Raw genomic sequence first — 12,138 nt, forward strand, 5'->3', positions numbered from 1 at the left:
CTAAAAACACAGTCAACTTTTGAGACACTATTTATTCTACTTACTCTCCAAATCAATTGCCATAAGTTTATTTAGGAAATACAGTTATTTAATTTCCGTATGTTCAAGCAGAATATACACTTTTTAAATTTTTTAATCCTACAACAATTTGGAGGCCGCGGTGGCTCAGTGGTAGAGCATTCACCTCTGGCTCAGGGAGTCCTTGGTTCGATCCTAGCTCGCGCCAAGTGAGCTTTGTGGTAGACAACCACCGTGTGCGTAGGTTTTTGTCGGGATTCTCTCGTTTCCTTCCACTTCCTTCATTCCAACATTTCATTCACTTCTCATCATCACCGTCTTTCTTAACCTAACCAGTATAACCGTGGGACGTAAAACTTAAGATTCCATTTCTTTTTATAAAAAAAAATGTTTCTCCAAGTTCTCAATTAACAACATATGCTAAAGAGTTATTGTTAATTACTGCTGAATATCTATTTCTCCAATCAAAATGCAATATTTACGTTAATATCGATTAACCTTATAAGATAGAAGATGAATTATTTTTATATAGTGAAACTAAAAAGTACATTTGTATACTTTAAAATGAATTTAACTAATTTCATTGAAATTAATGTTATTATCGTGCCATTCTAGTTTCATGAATCAATCGGAGAAATTAAATGGGAGCCCCGCGACAACGCGATACATAATATATATACGTACTTAGTATTTGATAATATATACTCAGTATCATTGCACTCTGGTTAAAGATTCTAAGAACTCAATAAGGAAGTATGTACTCATTTTGAAACTGGCAATTTTTAACAGTAGCAGATATGTAATTCTAATGTATTTGCTTCTTTACTGTACGTAGAAAATAATAGATTATTCTATGGTAATTTTCTAACAGAAACTGTTACAAAAGAACAAAATTACGTACAAAAAATTTACAATGAACGTTAGCATGTCAATTATTGCATTCTTTATGTGAGAAAATGAAATAAAGACGCATGTCTGCATAACATATTGTAAAACACAACAAAAATATACTATAGCTGTATATCCTATTCAAGGAAGTAATGTTTCTTAAAATTAGTTCTTACAACTTCGAATCTCTGTTTCTTGTTCGGAAACTATTCTTTAGATATAGTATATTGCTTAATCTTGGACGTGTTATTGAAATTTATGCGGTTATCTATTTAGTTTTGCTGAAACTCTGTCATTTGTGAAGGTATATATTAAATAGTACAAATCTCAGAGAAAATCATATATGTCTAAGTATAACATAAACACTAGTTCAGTTGTTATATGCATAAAGTGTCTCAACAAGAACGCCGGATTTGAATTTTGATACCTTGTCTTGTATCGTTATGAATACACTACACGTATTTCTATAAACTGTTATGCTTTTGTTGAGATTAATATGGAACGCTATACAGTATAGAGGACAACGAGAATTGACTCGCAAAAACGCATCTAGGAGCATAATCTGAAATTGGTTCGTTGTTTTGGAGTTTAGTGCTCTTTTCAGTAGCAAGTTAATATGAAATGTGAAGCTACACTTTAATGTAACATCCGAGCCACATATTGGATCCTACCGTGAATCAAACTGTCTTATCATACACCAAAGATAGTTTCGAATTACAACAAATAAAATATTCCGTTCTATTATCACATAAAACTGCTTCACCGTATTAATTTACTGATTAACACAAATAAGAGCATTGCTGGAATACAAGGTGAATATCGCGTAAGCTAATATATATGTTACAAGATATGTATCATCGATAGTATAGTCTACGTTATTTATGAACTATAACTACGAAATTTCGCATACTTTATATTGATAAAATCAAAATCTAAAAAAAGAAGTTTCTCTAAAGTCCCGTTGTTATGTGCTACAGAACAGCGTTAATCAAACCTTTTCCAAATGGGAATAACTTCCACGAACCACTTTTGTCATTTTCGAGAGCATTCTTAAAAACGTTTTGAGCACTTATATTTTTAAAATAATACTAATTAAAATTCCCTTAATTTCATATCGAAATTAATAGAAGAAAAGGTTAATTTTTATATTAAATAATCGGAGGTTATCAGGAATATTTTACAATTACACATTTGTATGTATAAGCTATTAGAATTTGTGCCTAAGTATAATTTACACTTATTTGAGATTCTCAATTATAGTGTGCAATATGCAGTTCACTTGAATTTTATTTTTCTGTCATTTTTGGACTAATGTTCAATCTCAGAGAACAACAAGGATCACTTTTATTCCGCGCACCACAGTTTGAGAAACGCCGTTCTATATGGTATAGGAGACGAGTAATTAACGAAAATGAAACATTATGGAAGAACTGATGGAATGAAGTGTTTCGTCTAGATGCATTTCCAGTTTGTATTGTTTCCAAATATGCTGTACATCGAGTTAGATACCTTTTAAGTATAAATATAAGCAAAGAATGCACACATTCATGTTCAAATAAATTTAAGCTTCTATCTTTCTTCGGTAAATTTTTCAGTAAAATTAGAACGAATTGGTGACAAAGGAATTTCAGTGACAATAGCATCGTTGTTAAGTATACAATTCAACTTAACGTGAAGAATATAGTTAATATAAATATTTACTAGTTTGGTGCTCGAAATATATTTTCGATTACACATTGAAAAGTTTAACGGGTAAAGTTTTAAAACACCCATTTGTAAACTTTAATAAACATTTTACCTAACTTTCAAAGATTTTCTGTAAACGTTGCAACAATGTTTTAAAACGTTTACTAACAAACAAATGTTTAAAGTTTACTAATAATACATTTAGCTCATGAAAAATTTTGACAAAACATTTAGCTGATTAAATGATTCGCAAAATATATAGGTAATTAAATATTTCGGGGAACATTTTAATAACGGTTTAAGTTTTTAAACATCCATTTACAAATGCTCAACAATCTAAACGTTTTAAAGTTTTACTATCATACAAATATGATTAAAATCCATTATTAAAAAAGTTGAGCTTATTATATGTATCATAAAATGTTATGTTAGTTCTTATTGTTATTTATAGCTATTTAAAAGTCAATTATGGTTTTCTTTTAATACCAAGCTATGCTAGGTTTGAAGGTTGACTTGTAGAACTTATGGTTGTAAGACTGAGCTTTTGCTACGAGACAGAGCTCTTCTAATAGAAACGTATACGCGACGAGACAGACTTTCAAAACATCTTTTAGAGACGAGGCAGCACCAAATATAGTCTCATGGTCAATATCAACAACAATGATGTATGTATGACAGGGCATTTACCAGTGACTTTTCGAGTCTTACTGAAATGTACAGAGTATTCATCTTTGTAGAAGTATCTTTTCATACATTAACTTGTGAAAAATAAAATGAAATCTTTCAGTTTTACGTCCCACGTTTATGTTGGTTAGGCTAAAGGAGACGGTGAAGACGAGAAATGAATGAAACGGTGGAATGAAGAAAGTAAAAGGAAACGGGAGAACCACGAGAAAACCCACGCACACACTGTTTGTCCACTACAAAGTTACTTGGCTTGAGCAGGGATCAAACCAAGAACCCCGCACACCAGAAGTGAACGTTCTACCACTGGGCCACCGTGGCCCCTTACATTATCTTGTAACAAATGCTTCAAAAATACATCATTCGTTGAATCATTCTTACAAAGTAACAATGGTATATAAAAGTGACGAAATTAATTTAGAGTTGAATTTTTTGAGCACGACTGTAGAATAATTTAACTACTTTACTCTCAGAAACTTATTTCTAGATTATTATTATTATTATTATTATTATTATTATTATTATTATTATTATTATTATTATTATTATAACAAATTAATGTTCAGTCTATCGAAAAACGTTTCTTCAAGAAGTAGTCTACAAATATAATGCAATATTTAGTATTAGTATAGGAAACAGAATCTAAAATGAAATGAAAGCCGTGTTTATAAGAGAAAGGATCAAGAAGAGTTGGCGGATGGGTACAAGCATTGATGACGAAATGGTTTTTGAACAAGTTTACATATTTGGAGTGTACGTATTGAAGGAAAGTTAAAGCGAAGATTGTTCTTTAAGAAGCGTAAAGATTTCTTTTAAAAAAGAAAAGAGGATATTTTTACGTAGGTATGCGCCACAATTTTCATATGCAAAGGTGGATAACAAAGAAGTTAAGAGTTAAGCAAACAGCTTAGGCAATAAGATGGCATAAATATATAAATTTATAATACTAATTTATGTCAGCAACTAGCATTGTCCTCGTGTCTTATGTTTTAAATTTTAATCCCAAGTGAATCGTTTTGGAATACAAATAAAATATGACCAAAGTACACACTAATTATTACTACTCCGTATATTATTGCCGAAACTGTGGTACAAATTAGTAATAATTAAAGTTTACTTTGGTCAGGCCGTTCCAAAGCTAGAATAAATATCATTCAGTTCATTCTGATTACATCATAGAAGAAAAATAGATGTTATATGCTCGGTATCTGTAATATAACTAAGTCTGTGACACAGGTTGCCTCAATATCTTAAACCAGAAACTTTTATAGGAAATTACGTAAACAAATGCTGTTTCTTTCACTAGCTAGGAGACTCAAACCTTGGGTCATATTGAAATGTGTTCCTAATTTGATTGCATCAAATTGAACACATAGTGAACATACATTTTAACTTGAGATCTGAACCGCATATATCTTTACCGGGTATTGAACACAGATTATATGCATGGGAAATATAGATTTTGGGGTTTCTCAGACGTAAATGAGTTAACTAACTTGAAGCAAGTAAGGCTCCGTACTAACGATGATTTTAGGGAGTGGCCCAGAGAGAAATTTTCCCCACGAGCTACGAAATTCCGCCCAGGAGCAAATCTCTTATCTTGCTCAATAAGGGTTACCAGTATTGTTGCAGTACTACTTTAATCTCTTGCGTATGAAATTCCTTCCGGCAGAAATCATCTGAAATCATCATTGCTTCCTACAACACTATATAATGATTAAAGTGTGTGGTTTATTTGTTAGTGGTTGCAGGTCAAACTCAGTTGGGAGGACAACGCTATAAACGAAAACCCAAATTGATTCGGACTCCACTTAAATATACAGAATCGTCTTTCACAACCTGTGTGTTTCAACAAGAATGCAGAACAAAAATTTGAATCAATATCATAAAAATCACTTCTAGCTTGTTTGTTTGTTTGTTTAAGTTTAGCTAGCTTCCCTCCCTTTTCAACACCTAGGCTACATGACATGCAGACTTACAACTTAAGTTGAAATTCGAGCTACTGTAATGTATTCGATATTTTTTAAATGCTCTCACACCGCGAATTTAACCCGGGATCGCATGCACTAAAGGTACATGCGCTAGTCACTAAACCAGTGAGCAGAGCCACGTCACTTTTAGCATAATAAAATATGCTAAAATAATCAGTTTACATGGCAAACGGTTGCCGATATTGTGTAAATATTAATATAGTAAACCCAATTTTTACGCATTTCATTGTTATTAATATATAAGAATGTCTGTATTTATAACGTATTATCTTTATAAAACAACGTCAAATGTTATAAATGAACAACACTAGAACTTTGTTTCAGAGTACAATACTATGAATATAAATCCTTTTTAGGTTTCAGTATTCGTCTACGGCATTTGCTAAAAACTTATCAAATAGAATCATCTTTCGTGCACCAAAAAAGCTACTTCACATCTACGACTTCGACACAAACGTACGTTACGAATGATTCGTCTGCAGTGGATATACTTAACACTTCATCCATCAGTGATTTAGTGTGAGAGCACTAAATACGGTTAATATTTTCTTGGTCGATTTGCTAAACAAAATTACAATGAAAAACAATAGAAAGCAATTTAGGTACTGTATACGACTTTTGGCTAAATAATGAAGGTGTTCTAAATGCCAAGGTTACAATGCTAAAACATACGTTCTCTAGATTCTTTTTTAATAATTTATGTTTAGGAAAGTAGATTTTTCTCTCAAGTTCTCGCTTACTACTTCTTTATTAGCGATTTTACGCGGCTATTATGTATATTATGCGGAGGCCCTTCGCGTATCTCTATATAGGAATTACATAATAAGTCGCAAAAACCACATCACATTACAAACTTGAAAAAAATCTCACGAGATATGAACCTGATAGAGGCAACAAATAAACATCAATAATTTTTTCGTAAAGCAATTTAGCTTTTCTTTCTTTTTATAAAAACATTACTATTTTTTGTTCAAATATTTGGCATTAGAAGTGCCAAATTCGTAGGCAAGGATAGACGTGTGGCAAAGGAAACTTTTCGAACCATATAATGCTGCTTTGTTAATGTTGAGCTTATACATATACTTATAATATTAATAATAATAATAATAATAATAATAATAATAATAATAATAATAATAATAATAATAAAAATAATAATAATGTGTTGATTGAATATGGCGAAATAAAACAAAATTTCATTAGTATATTAGATGCAACTTGAAGAGTATCAAACATAATAATTAATGCAAATATTTATTATAATTAATGTAAATATACGAAATAAAAAAATCGTTATGCATATAGAATATCCACCAGTTGGTAGTTCGAAGTTTTTCCTGGATGGATTTTAAATTAAATTGGCTTGTTCTTTCCATAGGAAAGTGTGTTACTATATTTGTGATTTCTATATGCATAAAAAGCCACTACGTAGAATATTTTTCTGGACAAATTTTATGCACTGAAAAGTTTATTTACACAAGGAGAAAAATATGCAATTTTTTTGCATATTTGCATGAATCTACTACTTAAATGCGCATGTTATTGCTTAAGAGAATTTTGCCACTATGCATTAGATAACTACATAATATAGTAATTATATTATTAACGTCTTCAATCACGCGCATGAATAATCTGTTTAAATACTACTAAAGTCGATAATGAACACTGACCTAATTTCGCTAATAACAAGTGTAATATAACAATTTTTCCCTCTGGTTGTTAGTCAGCATTGAAAAAATAGAGACTGTGTTCGCGACTGTAATTCTGCCTACTAGGACAATGCTATTATATTAAAGTATAGTTATGAACTATAACTCTTTTTCTTCATACAATGTGTTTTTAAAATATTTAAAACTAGACAAGCTATTAGAGGGAAGTTTGAATTAAGAGGTGTCGAACTCTGGTAAAAAAGAAAAAAAATAAAATAAAAATCACAAATACTGGTGCTAGGAACCGATGCTCTGACCATGTGTTTACTAATTGAACATTAACACTGACCCAGTTGCATTAATAATCTGTGTTACATTTATAAATAGTTATGAACTCAAATTCCCTTTCATCTTTCACATAGTGTTATTTTCTTTATTAAAAAAATAGGCAATGAACGTAATTTCCCCATAAATTTAATTCATGAAATGAAATTAAATTACATTAAATTTTTAAGTTTTACGTCCCATGGTTATGCCGGCTAGGCAAAAGGAGACAGTGATGATGAAGAACAAATAAAATGGTGGAATCAAGAAAGTGGGCGGAAACGGGAGAATCCCGAGAAAACCCACGCATAAGGTGTTTGTACACAATAAAGTTCACTTGGTGCGAGCTGAGATCGAACCAAGGACTCCATGCACCAGAGATGAACGCTCTACCACGGGGCCTTATAAATTTAATTCAAAACAACAAATAATAATCAATGTTCATATATCAAGATGTTTCACAATAATTACTTGCATCATTGGACGCGTCTACTTTATCTGAAGAAAAATTATATGAAGATCAGAACGTTTCGTTAATAGTAATAAAGCGCTAGTTTTTGAAGTTCTATTAAAATTATCAGCACACAGGTAAATTGTTTAAAATATGTGCCTTAAAATTAACTAAACTAAACTAGGTAGTGTTAAAAGCCCACTATGTGTTATGGGACTATGACACTATAACCAAAATGTGCTGATGATCATACAAATTTTCTTCAGATAAAGTAGATGCGTTCAGTAATTATAGGAATTATTTTCTGAAATATTTTGATAAATGAAATTAAAATATTTTTCGTTTTCCATTAAATTTGTGGAGACGTTACGTTCATCGTCTAATTTTTAATAAATTAAATAATACTATGTAAAAGAAGAAGAAAAGGAAGTTGAGTTCATAAATTATTCCTAAATATAACACAGGTTATTAACGCAGTGGATCAGTGTTGATGTTCAGTTTGTTAACAAATGGTCAGCGCATTGGTTCCCAGCGCCAGTATTTCTGATTTTTTTTAACCAGAGTTTTTTGTATTTCTTAATTCAAACATTTCCCTAATAGCTTGCTATGCTGAATCAGCACCAAAAATTCTGAGCCTAATTTGAATCGAACTCTTAACCAGATACACCAAAGACACGCACGCTAAAAATTCGGCCACATACAAACAAGACAATAAAATACTACAAGATACGAAATTTCTTCGTTGAAAAAAAAAGGAAATAATTTTCTTGAAATATATATATATATATGTTATAAATGGAAACAAAATGTCCTTACCTTATCTAATTCCCGGGGGCCCATTTTTTGGAGCCCCTCGCTATCTGAAGAATCCCTCTGCTCTTCCGGTTCCGTTCGTTCTCCCAAGAACTTCAGAAACTGTCGTCGCTGGCGTAATATTTTCTCCTCCTTAGGTTTCGAAGAATTCATGTTGATTGAGGTACTATGGTGATTTTTGGCAGTCATCTCGTGAACACTACCATTTCTCTTCGGGGAGCCACCATTGTCCGACACTGATTTATAACCGGATGATTTGTACGAACCGGACACTGAAGGATCAGGGTTCACGTCTTTGCCCTTGTACTCAATGTAACGAGAGAGGGGGTCCTCCTCTTCTTCAACCACTGCCGGTTTGGGCTTCTCCTTCTTAAAGATGATTTTGATTTTCCGCTTCTTTTTCTCTTTGTTTTCCGTTGCTTTTTTGTTGCTGGCCTCTTTTGTGAGGGTGGCTGTATTTGTTGTTTTCTCTTTTATCCTAATGTCTCCATTCGCTTTCCCTTTTTCTTCTTTTATCATCGTTGTTTCTTTCCATCTCTCCTCTTTCTCTCTGGTCAATCTATCCTTCTTAAAAGCTGTACTTTTGTTTGCTGAATGCGTTTTCATTGACATGTCTTTGCTGTTGTTTTCTGATGGTGCCCAGTGACGAATTAAGACAGAAGATGCTGGAAGATCAGAGTCACGTTTTTTGTCTGCTTCTTTTACTAACTTTGTGGAGGAAAATACACTCGTTTGGCCGTTGCTTTCGCCACGGTTGTTGCTGTACACATTAGAGTCTTTGTATAAAGCACTAGTACTGCGGTAGCCGCCACCACTAGAAGCACTATGATGATGGTAATAACTATTGCTATAAGAAGAATTGTTAAGGTCACTTCCGTATTTTTTGCCTAGCGGGGTTCGAATTACGGGCTCCGTTGATTCCATTGTTGTCGCTCCAAAGTAATATTTCTCGGGCAGAGATCTACTGAGAGGAGACTCAATTGTTCCAAATCCCAAATTATTGTCACTTGGTCGACCATTGATATTCACTCGTGTTATATTGTGCGAACTTCTATGATGCGTGGGCACATCAGATGAAAATCCATTGGTAATTTTGGCAGAACCATTTTCATTGACCAAAATCTTGGCAGTGAGAGATTTGTTATGATATCTATTACTACTAGTATTATTGCTGTACATATCATTTCTGTAGCTGGCATCGCTTCTTGTAACTCCAATTCTTTGATGTGTGTTATTACCGCTAGGAGAGGATGTATCCCAGAGTGTTCTTCTGGCTCCACGGTACTCCATCCCTATGCCCAACCCTTCGTCAACTGTGTCTTCTTCGCGGTCAGATAATGGTGAGCGTCGTTTCGTAATAAAGCCGTTACTTGAAGATAGTTCTTCTTCTGATCTGCTTCTGGTGGGAATCGAAGTATGGACTGTCTGCTTCTTGTTGCTTGCACCGTCTTCACCTCGACTGTTTACTACCACTTGAGCGTAGATCACTTCGGTGGGCGACTTCAGCAAGCCATCACCAGCGGGGGAGGGAGTTTTGGATACATCGAGCGGCGGCGACTTTTTGCGGACGGGGGTTGCGAGGGGTGGTAATCCTGAACCAGTGTACGAAAATGGAATGTTGTTGTTGTGGTTGATTTCATCGCCAGGGGTGACCATTGCGGGTGGGATGACTCTCGGAGTGACGTCGTAGCCTTCATTCTCCAGCTGTCGCCGCAGTATCTCCCGCTGTTTGGCCTCTTCATTCAGCTGCTGGACGATCACATTGACGTTGCCACGGGTCAGCGGGGGCTTCTCCGCCGGTTTTTGGCTGCTGTGCAGTGGTGTCTCTGTTTGGATCATCGTGTTGTTTTTGGCGGTGGCTGAATTTCTCCCGGAAGGACTTTTATTGTTGACATTCTTCTCGAAGTAATCCTCTCGTGGCGACGTTTCGATGATCGGCGACAACTTCTTCTTACGTTCCTCGTTGGCCCAGTCACTTACACGACCACCACCTCCACCACGACTCTCGTTACTGTTGATTAAGTTCTTAATATCCAGACGGTTGTTCTTTGAAAGTGACTTCAATTTTCTCCGCTCGAGGCTACCCGTATTCGAATTGTTCGCGTTATTCTTGCGTTGGCGTCGATCTAAGGAACGAGTTTCGTATTTGAAAGGTGCAGAGGAGGCAGTGCACTTGATATTATTCACTTGTTGCAGAATTTTTTCTGCTTCTTTCACTAGGTCCTCCTGAGAACTTGCGGGTCTTTCTTTTCGAACGGTCAAAGGTTGAAGACGTCCATCGCGGTCCACTGTTGCCGCCCCCCTTGGAATTCTTTTCACATGGACGTCTCTATTAAAAGACACCCGTTTTTGTGAACTGTCCGATCGCTCTGAACGTAATGATCCCGATCTTTTCACAGGATTTTCCACAGCCAAAGTGCTGCCAGGCATTCTGTTGCCCGCGGCAGGAACATCACCGCGGACTCACGAAAACAAAACCCACTGACACACACACACACTAACACCACCACCACTGTTCCTAAGAGAAGAGGCACCACTCTTCAAGATCCAAGCAGTGAAGCCAGCCCTGACGATGGTCGTTCCCTCCGCAGTTCTCTTCTCGCCTTGCCAGGATCTCGCAAACTGATTGGGCTGACTAGTTTCACCCAACGCAAGCCGCCTACAGCAGTGACGTCACCTGACGTCGGCACAGCCACTGGCCTTACAAGGAGTTCGGAATCAAACCTGCAATGAGAAAGAAAAAACAAAACATCAGATGGAGCGGAGTGAGAGAAACAGGTTGCTGTGTTCTGTTGACTGACAGATTCCTTCAACTTGTTGCAAGTCACATAAAGCAAAGTAAAGCAACAAGCACACGGGTTCTTTCATGAGACAGATTAATTAATTCAAGCAATCATGCTATTGTCTCATAACAACTCATCCAGACCATGCAAATATATATACAAAATGTCAAGGAAGAATACGCTCCATTGAACATTTTTAAAAAAAAATCGTTTCATCAGATGTAATAGTGCTTTACTTTAACATCATAAATGTGTAAATAATCAGTTTAATATATGAAAATATTTTTTTAAAACAAGGCAGAACTAGAGAAGAACTAGTTAATTGCTCTATTGATATCTAAACATGTATATAACTTTTATTTGAAAACGTATTTGAATTTTCAACCAAATGATCGAGATTAATTCAAATGGGTCTCTGCTGAGTTGGAAATACGTTATTAAGTATTATGTTAAGGGGAGTTTGTTTCATTTGTAATATCATCCCAAATTTAGTTATTGAAATAGTGCCGATGATCACTTATAGGTTTAGTTGTAACACATAATGTGATAACTGAACAATCTTTATATGTGCTTGTATGTATACACCAGCGTTTCCCAACCTTTTTCAACTTGCGGCACACTACGGGTGTTACTTCGATTCCCACGGCACACTTATAGAGATTATTATTTGTAAATATAAAACACAGTGGTATTTTTCTGTGATTATTGATCTCCTAACAAAAAAGAAAGCTCTTTTACTGTTTTCCCCTTGGTAAATCATTATGCTTATTTTTCATTCTAATTTAAGAATAGAAAACAATTGCAATGAAACATTGGACTCAGGTTTCTAAAAATACATTTTCTTTTTAAAA

At 34.6% G+C, this 12,138-nt stretch overlaps 1 protein-coding gene across 2 annotated transcripts in view; it reads right to left on the reverse strand.

The window, feature by feature from the left end:
• blo (bloated) overlaps positions 1 to 12,138 on the reverse strand; it is a 248,337-nt gene that overhangs the window by 119,869 nt on the left and 116,330 nt on the right. For both annotated transcript variants that reach the window (XM_081742576.1, XM_081742584.1), the window contains exon 2: positions 8,508 to 11,228. In XM_081742576.1, the coding sequence (XP_081598702.1) occupies positions 8,508 to 10,934 (2,427 nt within the window). In that variant the 5' untranslated portion in view covers positions 10,935 to 11,228. The remainder of the gene's footprint in view (positions 1 to 8,507; positions 11,229 to 12,138) is intronic.

Source organism: Thermobia domestica, chromosome 2 (assembly GCF_964235325.1).
Source record: "Thermobia domestica chromosome 2, izTheDome1.hap1.1, whole genome shotgun sequence".
Taxonomy (NCBI): Eukaryota; Metazoa; Arthropoda; class Insecta; order Zygentoma; family Lepismatidae; genus Thermobia; species Thermobia domestica.